This window comes from Phytophthora cinnamomi (genome assembly GCF_018691715.1).
Source record: "Phytophthora cinnamomi strain GKB4 chromosome Unknown Contig23, whole genome shotgun sequence".
Classification (NCBI taxonomy): domain Eukaryota; phylum Oomycota; class Peronosporomycetes; order Peronosporales; family Peronosporaceae; genus Phytophthora; species Phytophthora cinnamomi.
The window spans coordinates 1,507,226-1,525,131 of NW_027150956.1; the positions used below are offsets into that span (position 1 = coordinate 1,507,226).

The window sequence follows — 17,906 nt, forward strand, 5'->3', positions numbered from 1 at the left end:
CATGACGCACCGTTGCTGATGGAGGTGGCGTTTGAAGAGCACCTGCTACTAGCAGCTCAGGTTTCTTCTTTACGGCAGCAAGCAGCCCAAGAACTTGGCATTGACCAGAGCCAGCAAACGTCAAAATCTGCAAGTACTAAGAAGTTGTCGAAGCTGCCAGGCGACGTCGACATCAGTATCTGAGCCCACGAACTTCTACAGGAATTGCATGTTTAAAGTTATTAGCACAATACAGCAACAACCGTGATTTTTACTCGGCCAGCGTCGCCGATGTGGCGGCCTGGATTGCAGCTTGGACCGTCGTCTCGCGCTCGTCACTGCTGCCGCTACTCTCGCCGTCGCTAGAAGCGTTCGTGTCTGACGTGTCAGCCGTGATGTCGCTGCCATCGTCGCTAGCAGCAGCCAACGCCTTCTTCTCTTTCTTCTCCTTCTTCTCCTTCTCCCTCTCCTCTCTACGCCCCTTCTTCTGCTCCCGCACGAGGTCGATCGTCTGCAGCAAAGTCGTCATGATGTGGACAGTCTCCTGCGGGTTCGAGATCCAGATCGTCGTCGCCGCGTCTCGCGATCGCGTGTCGTTGCCTGTTCTAGTGAAGCGGTCGCCCACGTGGAGGCACTCCTGGCCCTGGATGTTGCGCAGCTCCTCGCTGTCGCGCAGCTCCTTGGGCAGGAATCGGAAGACGTACTTCTGCAGCGCCTGGATGCCCAGCGCCTTGTGTCCGATGTCCACCCACACGTCATTCCCGCCGTTGAATGCGCAGAACGGCACGCTGAAGTGGCGCAGCTCGTGCTGCAGCGTCAGGCTGATCTCCTCCAGGTTCTCGTACAGGATGCGCTTGTCCGACGTGTTGATGATGCCGATGGCCCGCTCCTTGCGCAGGATCTTGGCCGACAGGTGCAGCACCTTGACGGTCTCCTCCAGCACCTTCTCGGCCGCGTCCAGCAGCGCCGTGACCTCGTGCTCGGGCCAGCGCTCGCCGCGTCCGTCCTTCCAGACGGCGCCGTCGATCTCGCGCAGCCCGACGGCGCCCGAGGCCTTGTCCGTGTGCGTCTCGAACAGGTAGTTGCACTCGCCGCCCATGACGAGGAAGCGCGCGCGCTCCTCCTTCGTGAGCTCCTCCAGCGCGTCCAGGATGCCGCGCAGGCACTAACTCGTACCGCCCGGGGTTGCCCGGGTACCCAGCCGCGGTCACGAGGGACACGACGACGCCGCGCCGCAGCAGCTGCACGATGATCTGCACCATGCGGGAGCTCTTGCTGATGCTGCCGCCGTCCTCGTAGATGGTGTCGTCGGCGTCGAAGGTCACGAGCTTGAGCTTGCCGGCGATGGCGTTGGTGGTGGCCAGGTTCAGCACGTGGCGCACCTCCTTGAAGGTGGGCGGCACGCGCTTGCGCGCCAGGAAGTGCGTGCGCGCGTCGTACTCGAGCGCGGCGCGCGTGAGGTCCAGCGGCAGGAACAGCTTGCGCAGCCGCGGCAGGAACTTGCGCAGGCGGCTGTGCTCGGGGCTCTCGACGTGCTCGGCGATGAGCTCGCTCGTGAAGCGGAAGACCTCCAGCACCGACACGCGCAGCTCCGCGCCGTCGTCGACTGGCGACATGATCCACTCGCGCAGCAGCTCGATCATCGGGTCCTGCTCCTTCAGCATCGGCACTTCCGGGTCTGGCTTCGGGTCACGTGCTCTCTTTGTCTTTGGCGGCTGAATTCGGAAATGAGCCTTTTCATCAGCTGAATGCGAATGGAGACCGGTCTCTGAGCACCGTCAAGGTCACTATCTAACGTGGTGTTTGTATGAGCCACTGAAGCGGGGATCAGGGAGATGGGCTCGCAACGTCACCAGGCAACGTCACTTGATCACGAGCTACACGAATGACAAAGTCTCCGATAACTGGTATTGCACTGCAAGTGTGCTGGGGCGAATTGCTGCCGCTTGATGTTTTTGCTTCTCGGCTCTCTGCTTCTTGCCTGATCGCGTCAACGACCGCCGGCAACGCCTGCAACGTTGCAGCGTTGCAGCGTGCTGTTGTCGCCGTGGATTTTCGCCACGAACTTTCGAGCATAGAGCGCTGCGCCGGACTTGGCTCGCGGCACTATTTTGAGGCGATGGCGCCGGTCGTGAAGCGAAGCGACGCCTACTAAAGCTGGCTGCGCGGACGCACTCATCGCTGCCGCAGCAGCAGCAGCAGCATCATCAGCATGGCGTTCAAGCTGACCCCCACCGAGAGCCTGCGCGCCTGCGGCGTGCTGGAGGAGTCGCTGGAGAAGATGAGCTTCCTGGGCAGCATCACGCCCGACATCCTGCAGCACCGCGAGGAGCTGTCCCAGGTCGTGGGCGAGGAGATCTCCCGCATCATCCAGGAGCAGCGCCAGCTCGAGGGCAAGTACGAGAAGCTCATCGCGCAGCGCGCGGTGCTCAAGGGGCTGGCCAACAAGTCCAAGTTCAAGGAGAACCAGCGCGAGATCCAGGAGGTCAGTCGCCTGCTCCGCGAGTCCACCAAGAGCTTGTGTCGCAACCTCAAGGAGAACCCCAACTTTGCGGGCAACCTCCTCAAGATTCAGCAGGAGCGCGAAGGTTTGCTCGAGCTGCTGGGCCACACGCTGACGGAGATGAAGAAGCACGGCACTTTTGAGACGCTGCTGACGTTCGTGGCGGACGGCAAGAGCACGCAGGAAAAAGCCCACGAGATCCTCAAAAAGGAGCGAGAAGCTGTAGACGAAGTAAAAAGACTCGGAGCAGAGCTAGCACGCGAGAAGCTGGAGCACCAGAAGGAGGTGGCTGAGCACAAGGCCACCATTCTCCGTCTCAAGGAGCAGATCCTCGCCGTCAAGTCCAAAACACAAATCGATATCCGCTACGCGCGGAATGAGGCCAAGGCGAAGCGCAGCAGCACGGCTCGAATGTACCACCAGCTGATGGAGGAGCAGCACGACCGCATCAAGGATCTGCAGGGGAAGTGCTCTACAGAAACAAAAGTTCACGACGAGACCGTGCACTTCCTCAAAGACCGTCACGAACAACTCCAAACCGAACTGGCGGAATGGAATGCCAAGTATCAGCAGGACACACAAGCTAAACAAGCGCAGCTACAGGAGCTGCAAGAACGTAAGGCTGCGAACGCTCTGAGGCTAGAGAACTTCCAAAAGAGGTGGCAAGAAGAGATGACCACCATCAAGCAGAAGGAAGAGGAACGTCAGCGGTTGCTAGAACTCGAGGCGCTACGCAAGGAAGAGCTAAAGGCGCAGAACACGGCTGCACGAATCATCCAGGTCACCTACCGCGCCCATATGGCGAAGAAGGAGGAAAAGCGTAAGGCGGCTGAGTCCGAGAAGAAGGCAGGGAAGAAAGGAGGCAAGAAGAAAGGGAAAAAGTAGCTGTGATGAGGGCATGCAAATCTCATTCGCAGTAAGCATATCCAACCCGCAGCACTGTTAGTGGTGTGATCGTTGAGCAACCATAGCGAAACAGATCGCTGCAGACATCATTACGGGAACAGATAACGCGTGCAAGGATTCACGTGGGATTGCTGGAGTATTCTGTATCCAGCAACTAGCTCTCCCTGGACTGCCGCGACGACAGGAGAGAGCGCTCACAAACTAGCTAAGGTAGTTCAGTTTGCATTTTGCATCTAAGCTGATAAGTACACGTTGGTTTAGTGGGAGTTCCAGCTCCCAAGTATCGTGACCACGTCACAGTAGCATATGTGACATGGCGGAACAAATACGACTTTTAGTATGTACTTGCAATGCTGTTTGCCTGCAACTATGACCAGACAAGTGTCGTCGCTGGATATCGTTGCTTCGTCCTCGGTCAGAATTGGAACCGGCTTATGTTTAGGAATCTTATAGCAGCTCATTGCGCGACGACGACAATAATGATAATCCGCAGTCTGTGCTGTCTTGGCGCTGAGATTCGTTGTGACTTTGATACCCGGAAGCGCCACTTCCTCAATTCGCTGGTCAAAATCAACCTACCGTTGTCGCCGTGATGCTGAGCGATAAGCAATTCCTGTTGTGGTCCCTTCCGCTGGCCCTAGTGGCGTTTGTGGCCGGCCCTCTCACTGTGCTTCACGCGTTCGACTTGATAGCTTCAACCCCACCACCAACTCATACACCGCAGGCCTACATCAGTGACTTTGGATTGATCGCAAACAGTAGCGCTACTCGTTTACCAGATACCATTCCGTTGATGTTCGAGGTGGCAAAATATCCGGCAGTTGGTCGCCAAACTCTCGAAGTGCACGACCTCCGGTTGCTAAACTTGACGTCATTTGCTGAAATGGTTAGTCGGTCGGCCCAAGAGATGGCTCCTGCAGCGATCATCGGGTACATGTCCATGACTGAGGTCTTGAGGCAGAAGAAGAGAAGTCCCGGCAGCTACCCCGTCGGCGACCTACTTCTTGTCACTGATGTCCACTTCACTGGGTTCGACGATGAAGCTGGAGAGCGCGAATCGTTGATTCTCGAAACGCAACGAGCTCGGCGCTTCCGACTGAAGAATGTGCAGTACGACGAATCGACCGAGCTGCTGTTTGGACAAGTCGAGTGGATTGGCGAACAACTAGCATAGTGGTCTCTAGCCCCTTCCTTTGTAAAATTAAATCTATTAGTTCGGTCAATTGTCTCGTTCTGTTGATTATTAAAGCAGGAACGTATCCATGACGTGGTGGACAACGTCGATGCCCGATTCCAATGGTTTGTCTGGGTTTGCTCGCTTGGCAATAATGTGCTCATGCGAAAAGATGCCCCCAAACAGGACGTCAATACGGCGCCAACCAACGCTCTGCACAGAGAGCAGCATGCCACGCAGCTCATCTTGTTCGACGTCCGCAGTGAAGGCGTAAGGCAGTTGGTCTAAAATCACATCGCCTTCCACGAAGGGCTCTGGTCGAGTGCCAACAGAATGCTTTGACGGGGCACTGCCGACGGTTTTTCCGCGATGGCGAAAGTGATGGCGGCGTCTGCCACTGTCGCTGGAATGTGACGAAGACTTTCTCCCGGGATCGGACGCGTGACGACGAGTGCTTCTACTGCTGGTTGGGGTGCTGCTGGCGTTACTGATGCCGCTGCTTTCAATATCTTGGCCACTGTTCAACTGCCCTTCATCATTTGAAGGCGAGGCTGCAGCTGCGTGGTTCGGCGTCATGTATTTGAGGGCGAGACGTTTCACCTTGAGGGGGATCGTGTCTCGCAACTTGCGGGCGCTCTTCAGCGAGTCAAACGCGATGTGGGTGTATATCGGTGACATCAGGAACTCCCTCCCGCTCAAGCGGTAAGGATTGAATGCGCGTACGGCTGCACACGTGTACGGCACCTGCACGTCGAAGAAGATGCTCGAGTACAGGGTGCGCACCTTGAACATTTGAAGCGCCTGCATGAACTGTCCCCGCGTCAAGCAGCTGAGCAGAGGTGGGGTGCTGGAGTCTCCATGCTTTTTTTTCTTGGCAATCTCGCCCGACGTGACGCAACGCACGCCGAAGCTGGTGTTACTGAGCGCCACGAGCCATCGCCAGTCACGATTGATGTCTTCCTCCGGGATACGAAGCACGCAGAGATTCGTATCAATTAGCGCTGTGCCAGAAGACTCGACAGTCCACCGTATCTGGATATCGAAGTCACCAAACTCGTCGGTCTTCTCATCGTCCCCGTCTTGCCCCCACCCAATGAAGCTGGAGTAGTAGCTGGCGTCGTCGCCAGTCTTCTTTCCATTCGGAAGCAACACCTTCACCTCCGCGCACGAGAGATCAACCTCGAACTTTAGCTTGTCTGCAATGCCGTCCTCCTTGATCGCGAATATCTGCAGCTTCCGATCGCTGAGGGCGCAATCATACAGCTCGAACGCTTCCTGGTCGTGGTGCGTCTTCCCCGCGCCCGGAAGGCTGACAAGCAGCGGCCCCTTCACATCCGACCAAGCTGCATGACATCACCACAGTCAGCTCTATATCCTCAGCCAATTACTACAGGTACCAACAGGAGATTGGCAGCTAGCTAGCCGTACCTGGATGGAAGTCCTTGTCCATGAACACCCTGGAGGTATTGCTTAGCGCCTGCGTCTCCTCACTCGCCTCGTCAATCAGAGTCAACTGAGCCCCCGTTCTGCTGAAGATCTTGGGCATCAGCGCATTGAACACAACGTTGGTCGCGCCGCGCCGCGGCCGTCGGATTCCGAGGTGCGGCGTCGCCAGCGTCACGAAGTTCTGCACCACACCAAAAACTCAGTTAGTGAAGCTGTACGCACTACCTCCGCCGCACGCAGGTAGTATGGTGCCCTACCACAGGCTCTACGCTGTCGAAGAAGCCGCGCGCCAGCAGCAGCCCGATGCAGTAGCGGTTGTACAGTCCGCCGAGCGAGTGGCCGATCATCGAGAGCTTCTGCAGCTTGGGCATCCTGGCGGCCAGCTGCTGCACCTCGTCCGCCAGACGCTCGCCGCCCTGGTCCACGCCGTCGTAGGTCTGGAAGAAGCTCGTGGCATTGCTCTCGCCCGCGTGGAGGTACAGCTCGTCGGCGCGGAACTGCGCGCGGAAGATGTCCACGAAGCGCGCGAAGTCGTGCTTGCTGCCCAGCAGCCCGTGCTGTAGCACCACCAGGTGCGTGGCGCGCTGCAGCTGCTCGGCGTCTTGGTGGGTGTCGCGGCGCGGCGAGCGCATCGTGCTCTGAGCTGCGAGGGGAATCGAGGAATGCCCCAGCACCCGGAGTGCGTAGTTGAGCCCCTGAGTTTGATGATGGCGGCGGTGAAGCCATTTTCTCATAGGCCAAGGCAGTAATACAGGCGCGGCGATTGGCTGAAAACGAAAATCCAACTCCTGCGACGTGTGACGGATTGCTCCCAGGTTGTGCTTCTGGTCGCTGCAAAGTGGTAAACATGGCTACATGTTATGGTAGTGGTCATCGGGGGACAGAAGAGGACAATCGAGTGTTGCAGGGGACCACGTGAACGCGAGTGCCACTCGACGCGTAGGCGCGTTACTGGCCAGTGGGGGGCTGGACGCGCACCCTGCGCCTGTCGTGGACGTGGAGAGCAAACCACTTGACCGGTAGCTTGGAGCTGGCGTGCGATCAAAGCCTTCGATTCAAAGGCAACTAAACGGAACGCAGACAAGAGGCTGGACTGCACGTTTATTCGATAGCACAACACACACGGGTTCACAGAGCTGCTGCTCTCTGCGGGGTCGCTTTGCGCCATTCCACGCCGAAGAACGCGGAGACGTCGAACGCGGGGTCGCTCGGATCGACGTCGCCCAGACGGCCGATGAGTCTGCGGTAGCGGAGGGACTTGCGTGCTATTTGGCTGTTGCTGGAGTTGGTATCCGCTCCCTGAAGTACAGTATCTAGCAGGTGCTGCGCGTTCGCGCAGTAGCGCGAGCGTTGATCTTCGTCGCTGTAGAGCAGCCGCACCCGAGGTCTCGCGAATGCACAGTCTTGATCTTCTGGGTTTGTAGAGCGCCCTCCATGCGCTTCTCTACGCCTCCATTCTTGCGGGGGAGAGCAGGACGATACAGCGCTGTATTGTCGGCGCAATTGAGACGTTAGTGTCGTGCTGGAAGTCATGGGTTTGTTCTTCTGCGGAGCAGAATGGAAAATGACGAATTTCGGTTGGACCACAACGATATCAGTTACTGTAAGCATTCGCGTTCGTGTTGCACTCTCGCACGTACCTGGAGGGTTCGGAGAGACTCTGGGCCCCCCGCGGGGATCTCCCAGGAATTCAAGCGTTGAGAGCTCCTCTATTTACTGGAAGCTGCAACGAGCTAACCCGCGTTAGCACTCAATTCAGCCACACTTGCGGTGTACATGCACCCTGAATCGAGGTGACAAGCAGTGCGCCTTAGTATGAATTTCGTGTGAGCTCGAGGGCACTATGGAAAAACCGAGAACAGTACGGGGCTAGAACAAGCCAAGCTAAGACGTTACTTAGTGAAGCCACTGCTGCAATGAGGCCGAACAGAAGCATAATCAGGTGTGGCGCAGGTCTAGCAGGAGCCATACCTTTATTTGTCAGTGAACGAGGGTCTCTGAGAATGACACGTGTAATCGGGAGACACATCTGCGTAAAGATTTCCGCGAACGTCACCAACTACCATCCACTTGCCAGCTCGCTTTGATGAGCTCCCCGGGCTCATTTAGAACTGACCGTTGTCTGTAAGTAGCTCCTATGCTCGAACGATGTGCAAATAGTGATGAATGCCCTCAGATACTGCACGAAATCATCGTCATTTCTTGGTTTCTCGGGATCCTGCTTCGCTTATATGGATGACCACATGAGTATCTTTCACCCCATGTGTGCATTGCATCGCTAGTGTTGTTGGAAACAATTCTGTAGGTCGAAACGCTGAGTCATTGGCTTGCAAATTAATCTATGTCTGGGTGGGCCTTGACTTTTTCGACCCGCTGTATGAATGTGCGAACAAATTATTGCAACGTTATTTAGTCGCCTGCGGCAAGATGTCGGAACAAGAAGATACGGCTGCCCCTTTCGGTGCTGACGCAACAACTTGTACTGCCCGATGCATGGACAACCCGTGAATTGACGACTACAGTGTTGAGTCCGAGCTGACAGCTTCGGCGCTATGTTTTTTCTTCTGAAGTGCACTTTTGTTTTTTGTTGAGAGATACTGTAAGAGATTTCAGTGTGTGCATTCCTCGGGTGACAGCACTGACGGAGGTCTGAGCGAATACTGTCCATGTAATTGTCTAGTGTCCAGATTGGTGCTGTTTTTGAGGAGCACGGACGCATCAGTTCTCGGCACCAGGTTGGCGACACCAGCCCAGTAGATGCATGAAGCCACGATATGGAGACGAAATTTCTACTTTTCATTACAACACAGCTATACTAAGCTGCTATGGTGGTCAGCTCATTGCCAGCCCTACTGCTGCTTCGACGTGGTCGCCGCCGTTTCGACCATAGTTGCTCCTCCGGTGGCGTCTGGAACGTTCTTTCCTAGCATCTCAGCTGCAGCTGTGGCAGGTGAGTCCGTTTGCGAGATCCGAGGCTTGAGTCCAATACGTCGGCGGAAGTCATTGTTGTTCATAGCAATAGTCTGCGCCATCGATGACCACGACGCCCCCAGCCAGTAGAAGAACACCCCCTGTGGTAAATTGGCCAGGAATGGGACAGCGAAAATAGTGCCGTATTGCCCCACTTGGAGAACTTGTGTCCAGAAAGAACTCTTCGTCCGGATGGAGACTTCCAGGTTGCCATACGTCGATGCCGCGGCAAGGATCGGTAGGATATACGTGCTATCTGTCTCCATCAGGTTTTTCCAGAAGAGCAGCCCGCCAGACTCAAATCCTGCAAAGTTCCCGGAGCGCACCATGTCGCGTGCACTGTACGCCATGAGAATGAAGATGGGGATGTAAGCAACAGTGCCCATGACCGTCTGCACAGGGCGCGTGTTGTGCTTCTTCATCACAGCCTTGACGCCTTGCCTTCCGAGTAGGATAGCGTCAAGGTGCCCCTTATGGTCCGAGCCAGGCTGCACCACAACGTCATCTCAAGTCAGACCTATGCACCCCAATTACCACGAAAAATTTCCCCAGGCTTCAGCGTACCATGAATGTCCGCGCGTACTTGTAGGCGGAGTACAGCTTAGTGAAGTCCGGTCTGGCCTGAACCAACCTAAAGAACCACCAATCGACGCAAACCTATCAGAAAACCTGCATACCCACCCTACTTCCTACAAGCACCAAATGCTGCACCTCTGCATCGACTGGATCTGGAACACGTAAAACGGGAAGATGGCGGCACGCAGCGTCACACCCGAAAGCTGTAGAGTAGCAGCAGCACGTCAGCACAAGCACGAGGGCCTTCAGCATACCCCCACTTCATTGCAATTGTCCACTACTCTCCTACCATGAGTGTCGCCCACCAGGGCAGCCCGTGGTTGTGTGCACCGCCTCCAGAACCGACTGCACGCCCTGCACGATGAGCCACGGCTCGCTGCCCGTACCGCTGCCGGTAACCGCAGCTGCCACGTCTGTAATCCACACACACACACACAGCAGTGTCAATACTGATTGCAATCACTGCGTGCATATTTAACGTATCGAAGACGCACCCGTGAGCTGTCCGTCGGCCATCGTCAGCTCCAGCGTCGGCGGCGCCGCGTCGGACGTGGAAAAGCGGCGGTTGTCGAGCGACAGCGGCGCCCCCAGCACCGGAAAAGCGGCCTGCATGCTGCCCAGTTGCAGAGGGTGCTGGCTGCGAGGAAGCGGCATGCGGCGCAGCCCCAGCGCGCCGCGACGCAGCGCCCCAAGCGCTCGCAGCTGGCCGCTCATTGCGTTCGGCGTCAAGTGCTCATTGCTTTGCTGTCGTCGCTCATCTCTCATTCCATTGGTCAAAACGCAGGCGCTATTTCTACCAATCGCTTCCGATATAGTACCGGTAGAATACCATGCGTACCGGTTTTCTCGGCGAGTTCTAGATGCGACGTTGACGTGAACAGGGCTCAGCTTCAACTGCCATTCCCCAATCCGTCGTCATGTTGCCCAAGTCCTTCGCGCCCCCCTCGCTGCTGTCGCGCGCCCAGAGCACCGCCAAGCCGCGCACGGCGCCCGTGCTGAGCACCATGCTGCCGCGCGGCACCTTCGACGGCAAGGTGGCGCTGGTCACGGGCGGCGGCACGGGGCTGGGCAAGGGCATCGCCACCAAGCTGTCGGACCTGGGCGCCACGGTCGCCATCATGAGCCGCAAGCGCGGCGTGGTGGAGGTGGCGGCCAAGGAGATACAGGAGCTCACCGGCAACGCCGTGATCCCGCTCACGGGCGACGTGCGCGACGCCGAGCAGGTCAAGCTGGCGCTGGACGAGCTGGACGAGAAAGCGGGCGTGCCCACGGTCGTGGTCAACAACGCGGCCGGCAACTTCATCTCGCCCTTCGAGCGCCTCAACGCCAAGGGCTTCGGCACCATCGTGGACATCGTGCTCAAGGGCACGGCCAACGTGACGTTGGACGCGGGCAAGCGCATGATCCAGCACGAGAAGGGCGGTGTCTTCCTCAACATCACCACCACCTACGCCGAGACGGGCTCGGGCTACGTCGTGCCCTCCGCGGCGGCCAAGGCTGGCGTCAGCGTACGTGGGCTGCAGTGGCTGCAATTGTGGGGTGGCGTTGACTGTCGCGCTGACATAGACTATTGATGTTGCTGACTGCAGGCCATGATCAAGTCGCTGGCGGTGGAGTGGGGCAAGTACGGCATCCGCTTCGTGGGCATCGCGCCCGGTCCGATCAAGACCAAGGGCGCGTTCGATCGCCTGGATCCCTCGGGCGCCTTCGAGGAGGTGATGCTGCAGAACAACCCACTCAAGCGCTTCGGCGAGGTGGACGAGCTGGCCAACCTGGCCTCGTACATGACGAGCGACTACGCCAGCTGGCTCAACGGCGAGATCATCCGCTTCGACGGTGGCGAGACGGTCTCGAATGCCGGCGAGTTCAACATGTTCGGAACCGTATCGAAGGAGAAATGGGATCACTTGGAAGCAACCATCCGTGAATCCAACGCCAAGAGCAAGAAATAGGTGTGCGGGTTCAATCGCTCGATCGCTGTTGTGTCGAGACTCTCGCTATCCCCAGAAAGCTAAAGAAACACTAACATCACATAAAAATACCTGCCAGTGCGAACCAGAGAAAGTCGTTCAAAACTTATAACTTCAGGAAGATAAAGAAGATTTTGGGGTTCTCAAATTACAGTGAGCGCTTGTATTATAAATACTTTAATTAATTAATCCGGCGTAATCTGGAATTTTCCCTACGATAGGGGGTTTCAAAAGCCAATTTTCTTTTTCAATAAAAGTAGATATAAAAAATTGAATATAAGTATAAGAAAGATTACCATCCCTGGTGCGAGCACATGTCAAACATCCGCTTCCCAGATTGAAAAACTGCTGGAAGCAAAAGACCTACGTAGATGGTGGCTCGACACTCGAAAGCTTCAGGTAGGTAGTGTTGATTATACACATCAGTAGCTGGGCGGACAATGAGGTTCTCCTAGGTATTATGATGAAACACGAAGTAGGGGGCGGATCGAGCTCTGCTTGAAAGCTGTACGTCACTGGGCGCTCGATCCCCCCGCTCATAGATTACGACGCTGCGGTTGCGAGGTGGTACTTGGCACGCAGCTGCTCGCGTTTCTCGGCGCGGCGACGCATGCGGTCTTCCTGGAAGGTGGCGCGGCGCTCCTCCATCTTCTGCAAGTTCTCCGACATCTTGCGGATCTCCTCGTTCTCCTGCTCGACCTGCTTGGCGCGCTTCTCGCGCTTCGCAGCCAGCATGGCTCCGCGCACGTGACGCGCGCCCGCGATGGCCTCGACCCACTGCTGCCTTTTGAGCGCCGTGGTGGCGTCGAATCTGTGCTCCTGCGGGCCCACGGCAATGACGATGCCCACGTCGGCGTTGTCCTGGCCCGCGTCCACCTCGCGCACGTCCGTGATGTCGTCCAGCGGGATGGCCTTGATGTCGCCCTCGTAGCTCCGCGACTCGGGGTCGAACTTCTGGTACTGCAGCAGGTTCTTGGCGCGCACGAACTTGAGGTGCACGTGGCGCTTGCGCAGCAGCCCGTACTTGCTGAACAGGTCGCCGGCCTCCAGCAGCGGCAGGAACTTCTCGTAGAAGACGTTCTCCGTCTGCGACGTGCTGGCGCAGTTGTTGCACAGCCGCACGGGCTCCACGAGGCCGAACTTGACCACGCGGTCGAAGTGCGCCGTGCAGCGGCCGCAGAACACGAGTCCGCAGCCGCGGCAGTGGTGCTTGCGCTTGAGCAGGTCGAACTCGACGCCGCAGAGCACGCAGGCCTCGATCAGGTCGTCCTTGATCCACCGCGGCGGGTCCTGGTAGTTGGGCAGGATGGCGTCCGCGGGGCTCTCGGCGTCCGCGGGCGCGCGGCGCTTGGGCTTCTCCTGCAGGATGTACCGGGCCTCGTCCGTGGGCTCGGGCGTGTGCGCCGGCTGGAAGCAGCACGCCACCAGCGCGCACAGGCCCGCCTTGGCCTTCTGCGGGAACGCCATGGGTCCGTCGGTCGGGTGGTTGGCTGGGTAGCTTGGGAGCTGGGAGTGGAGGCGGCAGAGCAACTCGCTTGCTTGAGCCTTCTTCGCTCCGCCTGTTCGGGTCTGATGAGGGTACGGTCCCAGCAGCAAGTGGTACCCTATGCAAAAGATCGAAGATGATTCGCGTCGGACTTAACGGGAGACAGCTTCCGCGTGCCTCCAGGCCTGGCGGTGAGGACATCAAGGCTCTCATGACGACGACAACATATTCCCGAGGCTTTGGCGGCGACTGTAACGCCGGAGGAAATGATGCGGCGGCGGAAGTTCGCTGGAACGTGCGAGTTGGGTAATGATCAGCTGCATTGAAGATGAAGGCTTGTGAGCCCCTGGCTGTCGCAGCCAAACGGCAGCCAGTGTGCTCGGGATGCTAGAGTGTAGCGTATACGCATAGTTTGGTCGGGACCCGATCAGGTCGGAGTAGCCGTCGATGGTCGCCTCGCTTGCTGCGAATCCGACCACAGGGGGCAGATGTGAGACGAAATACGAGTAGCGCGGCGTGGCAATTCGAAAGGCATTTGCCCGTCGTTGTTGGGATTTAACGCTTGCCGAGGCAGCTTGCCGCTCTACGGGATCGCTGAAATGCTTGTGTGCAAAGCGAGGACCAGCGTAAACCGGGAGATTATCCTTTTGAAGCGCTTGGTGTCGGCCATCCAGTCGCCTATTACCGGTAGGCACGATACACCATCGCCACTTGGAGGCCTGCAGCGGTTGAGCGGTTCCTGGCGAGTTCATTCTGCAATTTGCCAGCTTCGGATAAACTCGCTTCACTGTCGCGTCACAAGAGGACTCCGTCACACAATGGTTGCCAAGAGAACGCGCGCTGCCAAAGGGCTTATCAACCTGTGGGCCACTGACCGCGGCACCTTCCCCGTCGTCATGCTCGTGGGCTTTGCCATGACCGCTGCTCTCGGCAATTGCGTCCGACATCTCATGACCAATCCGGACGTATGCGTGACCAAGGCCAAGCGCGACAACTTTCTGCACTACAATGAGGAGCAGGGTGCCGAGTGGCAGTCCAAGCGCCACAGTCTCGCCACCATCCAGAAGAACGCGATCAACCAGACTTTCGAGAACGAGGGCGCCAATAAATAGCTTTGTCAATGAAGGAGCAGTCTGCGGAAGGGTTACCACGGTAATACATGTGGTTATTGGTTTTCGATTCGCATGGTGCTGGTATGTACATGAATGATTGTCAAATATTTGTGCACCAAACCCAGCAGAGTCGAGCAGCACAAGTGGTTCAGCAATTCCTGTTGTTGCGCCTTGAGGTCTCGATCATCAGACGTTCAGATCGGTTTGACCGTCGCAGACAACGGTTCCCCACAACCTTCTTGCACGACGTCAGTCGTCAACGACGCATAATCTACCGAATCATCCATCAAGTGTCTACGATGAAGATCCTGGGGACCAACGTCTCCGCCGTGGAGAGCATTCGGCAATTTGCCAGCTCGGAGTACCGCGTCTACCACTCTTCACACCACACCAGGATTTCTACTGACCTACCATGGTTGTCACCAAGGGAACGCGTGCCGCTAAGGGCCTCCTCAACCTCTGGTCCACTGACAGCAGCACTTTCCCAGTTGTGTTCCTCGTCGGCATAGCCATGACCGCCGCCATCGGCAACGGCGCCCGCTACCTCATCAACAACCCGGACGTGTGCCTGGACAAGTCCAAGCGCAACAACTTCATGCACTACAACGAGGATCAGGGCTCGGATTGGCGAGCTCGCCGCTTCCGCTTCGCGAACATCAAGAAGAACGCGATCAACCAGTCGCGCCAATTCGATCCCGCCTTCGAGAAGGAGGAGAACAAGAGCGTGCACAGGGCGTAGGCGGCGAATAGCCTGGAAGGCGACACCGTCATTTTCTAATACATGTAGTCGTTCACCATGAATCCATAGCGCTAGAACACCACTCGATCGCGGGGCCGTGTCCTGTTATCCTCCATGTAAAATCACAGTCCAGTCCTACCCAAAGCCAGATAGACACGCGACCAATTTCAACGCCACACGAAGCGCCAGCCAGCGACGACGATGACGACGATCGCTGGCCTCACGTCAGCCTGGCAGGCACTGCCTGCATCGACCTCAAAATGCTCAATCGCCACCCAGCTCAACTGCTTCAATTTTCAAGTTTTTTTTTTCTCATGTACCGTAGTTATCGTACCGTAGTTATCGCTACAGTACATTTCTAGGGAGACACAAAGGCAAACCTCCAACAAGGACACCGCACGACCAGCTCAATTTAATTCTTGCTGAGCGCAGCACGCTGGTTCATTCATTTACCATGTGCAACGATACCGCAGGCAGCCAACCAGAGGCATGCTGGTCAACTTCAACTATCCAGTGGTTCTGTGTAGAGCACACCACCTTATCCTAAGAATGGCTACATCTCTCCGCGCCTGAACAGCCACGTACAGGTAGATCAGCTGCCATGCCGCAGGTGGAGGAGGAGCGCTCGTCGACGACGACGACGGACGAGGAGGTGGAGGAGGCGGAGGAGGAGCACACGGACGAGCACTCGTCGCTGCGGCAGGGCGCGCAGGGCGATGACCACTCGCCACCCTCCAGCGTGCAGACCAAGCCCAAGCGGCCCAAGAAGCTGCTGGACGGCGCTGCCAAGGCCGCGAACGGCGCGCTGCGCCAGGGCTCGGCGCCTCGCCTGCTGTCCGCCGAGAGCGTGGGGCTCATCTCGCAGTACGCGGCCGTCGGCCTCGTCTACGGCGTGCTGCCCAGCACCATCACGCCCTTCCTCACCTACTACCTGAACATGGAGGGCACGGCCACCACGTCGGCGCGCGCGCTGATCTCCATCCCCTGGAGCTTCAAGGTCTTCATCGGCGTGCTGTCCGACTGCGTGCCGCTCTTCGGCTACCGGCGCCGGCCCTACATGGTGCTGGGCTGGTCCGTCACGGTGCTGTGTCTGCTGGCCATGGCGGCGTCTCCGCTGGAGCAGCCCTACTTCCCCGACCCCGAGATGAGGAACGTCAAGCCCGCCGACTACTCGCTCGAGATGGCGCAGTCGCTCAACAAGAGCGCGCCCAGCAGCGGTGCCAAGTACATCGTGCTCATGATGTTCGCCACGCTGGGGTACCTCTTCGCCGACGTGGCCGCGGACGCGGTGGTAGTCGAGTACGCGCAACGCGAGCCCGAGGAGACTCGCGGACGCACCCAGACGGCGATTTACACGGTGAGGACGCTGTTCAACGTGGTGGCGCAGGCCATCACGGGCTTCGGACTGAGCACGCCGGACTATGGCGGCAGTTTTGACTTCGGCATCTCGTTCCCGGACACGATGCTGCTGCTGGCGGTGTGTTGTTTGCCTGTGATCCCCATGACGTGGATGTTCGTGCGTGAAGAGATCGTGAAGGAGCGACCGATGTTTAGGAAGTACATTGGGGACTTGTGGGGGGCTATTCAGAGCCGTGCGGTGTACCAGGTGATCGCGTACAGCTTCTTATCGGGAGTCTTCAGCGGCTTCACGTACGTGGCGCAAGATCCGATGACGTCCTACTGGGTGCACGCCACGAGCTTCAACTTAAGTCTGAGCAGCATCTTCGGCAGCTTTGTGACGGTGGTTACGCTCACGTTGACAGGCAAGTATGGGCTGCACTGGAACTGGCGGACGATGCAGGTGGTCACTATGGTGAGCGTGATCGCACTCGACGCCATGTGCACCATGCTGGTGACGTGGGACATTGTGCGTAAGCAGTGGTTTTGGCTGGGTGTCCCGATCGTCGAGGCCGTGCCGGACGCGGTGGGGTTCATCATTTCGACGTACGTCGTCGTGGAGCTCGCTGGCCACGGCAATGAAGGAGCGATCTACGGCTTGCTGACAACGGTGAGCAACCTGGGCGGACCGTTCGCTCTCACACTCACGAAGAACGTGAATGCGGCTTTCAAGGTCTACAACGAAGACATCCTGAACGACACTCTGGAGGTGCGTCGCGACGTGACCATCACGATCCTGATCTCGTACGTGATGAAGCTACTCGCTCTGCTCTTCCTCCCGTTGCTGCCTCGCCAGAAGGCCGAAGCACAGGCGCTGAAGCGATCAGGCGGCAGCAGTCGCCGCATGGGCGCGTTTACTATCGCGTATCTATCGTTTGCGCTCGTGTGGGCAATTTTGACCAACCTGCTGGGCATCTTCGAGAGCACTCGGTGCTGGGTGATCACGGGGGGCTGCAAAGAGTAAGCAGAAACATTGGGGAGTGTCAACAGTGAAAAGGTATGTATGTGCAGGCAAAGATCACTCGATAAAATGCGGCAAAACACGCAAACAAAACCACGAGCTGGCGTGCGGGTCGAAACCCTGAATAAATGTATGTGGTGTGCGTTACTAGACAAAGAGCAGCAAGCTCCTCGCAGCAGTCCTCGAACAAACGTTCGCTCGACGCCGCTTATCTGCTGACGCTCTTGTTCTCCTCCTTGGCGAAGGCCGGGTCGAACTGGCGCGACTGGTTGATGGCGTTGCGGTGGATGTTGGCGAAGCGGAAGCGACGCGCGCGCCAGTCCGCGCCGTCCTCGCTCTGGTAGTGCATGGAGCTGTTGCGCTTGCTCTTGTCGAAGCACACGTCCGGGTTGTGCAGCAGATAGCGGCTGGCCGAGGCGCCGGCGGCCACGGCAGCGAAGCTGCAGATGATGACGACCGGGAAGGTGCCGCTGTCCGTGGTCCAGAGCTTGAAGAGGCCCATGCTGGAGCGCGCTGCCTTGGCGGACATGGTGGACGGGTGGAGGTGGTGGTGGTAGGGTGTCTAGAGAGACCGGAGGTGCTCAAGGCGGTGCAAAATATGCAATACTGCTGTGCATTGCCGGCGTCTAGCGGGCCATCGCGACGTCGCCCACGGTCGCCACAGTGTCTGCGGGAGGAACGTCGCT

At 57.8% G+C, this 17,906-nt stretch overlaps 12 protein-coding genes across 13 annotated transcripts; 5 read left to right on the forward strand and 7 right to left on the reverse strand.

The window, feature by feature from the left end:
* Positions 1–250: 250 nt before the first annotated feature.
* IUM83_05203 (IMP-specific 5'-nucleotidase) lies at positions 251–1,643 on the reverse strand (the record flags this gene model as incomplete). The annotated part of the gene is made up of 2 exons (XM_067929328.1): positions 251–1,144; positions 1,206–1,643. The coding sequence occupies 2 exons, from the start codon at positions 1,641–1,643 to the stop codon at positions 251–253; spliced, it is 1,332 nt and encodes a 443-aa protein (XP_067794628.1).
* Positions 1,644–2,191: 548 nt separating this feature from the next.
* On the forward strand, positions 2,192–3,367 carry IUM83_05204 (IQ motif, EF-hand binding site; the record flags this gene model as incomplete). Its single annotated transcript, XM_067929329.1, has 1 exon — positions 2,192–3,367. The coding sequence occupies one exon, from the start codon at positions 2,192–2,194 to the stop codon at positions 3,365–3,367; it is 1,176 nt and encodes a 391-aa protein (XP_067794603.1).
* Positions 3,368–4,631: 1,264 nt separating this feature from the next.
* IUM83_05205 (putative alpha/beta hydrolase) lies at positions 4,632–6,640 on the reverse strand (the record flags this gene model as incomplete). The annotated part of the gene is made up of 4 exons (XM_067929330.1): positions 4,632–4,775; positions 5,163–5,905; positions 5,991–6,189; positions 6,266–6,640. The coding sequence occupies 4 exons, from the start codon at positions 6,638–6,640 to the stop codon at positions 4,632–4,634; spliced, it is 1,461 nt and encodes a 486-aa protein (XP_067794766.1).
* Positions 6,641–7,136: 496 nt separating this feature from the next.
* On the reverse strand, positions 7,137–7,702 carry IUM83_05206 (uncharacterized protein; the record flags this gene model as incomplete). Its single annotated transcript, XM_067929331.1, has 2 exons — positions 7,137–7,553; positions 7,649–7,702. 2 exons carry the CDS (start codon positions 7,700–7,702, stop codon positions 7,137–7,139), a joined length of 471 nt encoding a protein of 156 aa, XP_067794598.1.
* A 1,155-nt stretch (positions 7,703–8,857) lies between these two features.
* IUM83_05207 (Cytochrome Oxidase Biogenesis (Oxa1) Family) lies at positions 8,858–9,697 on the reverse strand (the record flags this gene model as incomplete). Its single annotated transcript, XM_067929332.1, has 3 exons — positions 8,858–9,466; positions 9,543–9,609; positions 9,690–9,697. The coding sequence occupies 3 exons, from the start codon at positions 9,695–9,697 to the stop codon at positions 8,858–8,860; spliced, it is 684 nt and encodes a 227-aa protein (XP_067794658.1).
* A 47-nt stretch (positions 9,698–9,744) lies between these two features.
* IUM83_05208 (Cytochrome Oxidase Biogenesis (Oxa1) Family) lies at positions 9,745–10,268 on the reverse strand (the record flags this gene model as incomplete). Its single annotated transcript, XM_067929333.1, has 3 exons — positions 9,745–9,757; positions 9,844–9,967; positions 10,049–10,268. The coding sequence occupies 3 exons, from the start codon at positions 10,266–10,268 to the stop codon at positions 9,745–9,747; spliced, it is 357 nt and encodes a 118-aa protein (XP_067794602.1).
* A 203-nt stretch (positions 10,269–10,471) lies between these two features.
* IUM83_05209 lies at positions 10,472–11,506 on the forward strand (the record flags this gene model as incomplete). Of its 2 annotated transcripts, none has more annotated exons than XM_067929334.1 (2): positions 10,472–11,062; positions 11,144–11,506. In XM_067929334.1, the coding sequence occupies 2 exons, from the start codon at positions 10,472–10,474 to the stop codon at positions 11,504–11,506; spliced, it is 954 nt and encodes a 317-aa protein (XP_067794745.1). The 2 variants fall into 2 exon arrangements, with proteins under 2 accessions (XP_067794745.1, XP_067794746.1); XM_067929335.1 differs by having other exon boundaries at positions 11,180–11,506.
* Positions 11,507–12,067: 561 nt separating this feature from the next.
* Positions 12,068–12,991, reverse strand: IUM83_05210 (zinc finger protein; the record flags this gene model as incomplete). Its single annotated transcript, XM_067929336.1, has 1 exon — positions 12,068–12,991. The coding sequence occupies one exon, from the start codon at positions 12,989–12,991 to the stop codon at positions 12,068–12,070; it is 924 nt and encodes a 307-aa protein (XP_067794934.1).
* An 837-nt stretch (positions 12,992–13,828) lies between these two features.
* On the forward strand, positions 13,829–14,122 carry IUM83_05211 (Phosphatidylinositol 3; the record flags this gene model as incomplete). The annotated part of the gene is made up of 1 exon (XM_067929337.1): positions 13,829–14,122. The coding sequence occupies one exon, from the start codon at positions 13,829–13,831 to the stop codon at positions 14,120–14,122; it is 294 nt and encodes a 97-aa protein (XP_067794655.1).
* Positions 14,123–14,534: 412 nt separating this feature from the next.
* On the forward strand, positions 14,535–14,861 carry IUM83_05212 (Phosphatidylinositol 3; the record flags this gene model as incomplete). Its single annotated transcript, XM_067929338.1, has 1 exon — positions 14,535–14,861. One exon carries the CDS (start codon positions 14,535–14,537, stop codon positions 14,859–14,861), a length of 327 nt encoding a protein of 108 aa, XP_067794871.1.
* A 601-nt stretch (positions 14,862–15,462) lies between these two features.
* Positions 15,463–17,223, forward strand: IUM83_05213 (Folate-Biopterin Transporter (FBT) Family; the record flags this gene model as incomplete). Its single annotated transcript, XM_067929339.1, has 1 exon — positions 15,463–17,223. The coding sequence occupies one exon, from the start codon at positions 15,463–15,465 to the stop codon at positions 17,221–17,223; it is 1,761 nt and encodes a 586-aa protein (XP_067794935.1).
* Positions 17,224–17,428: 205 nt separating this feature from the next.
* On the reverse strand, positions 17,429–17,749 carry IUM83_05214 (Phosphatidylinositol 3; the record flags this gene model as incomplete). The annotated part of the gene is made up of 1 exon (XM_067929340.1): positions 17,429–17,749. The coding sequence occupies one exon, from the start codon at positions 17,747–17,749 to the stop codon at positions 17,429–17,431; it is 321 nt and encodes a 106-aa protein (XP_067794936.1).
* Positions 17,750–17,906: the final 157 nt, after the last annotated feature.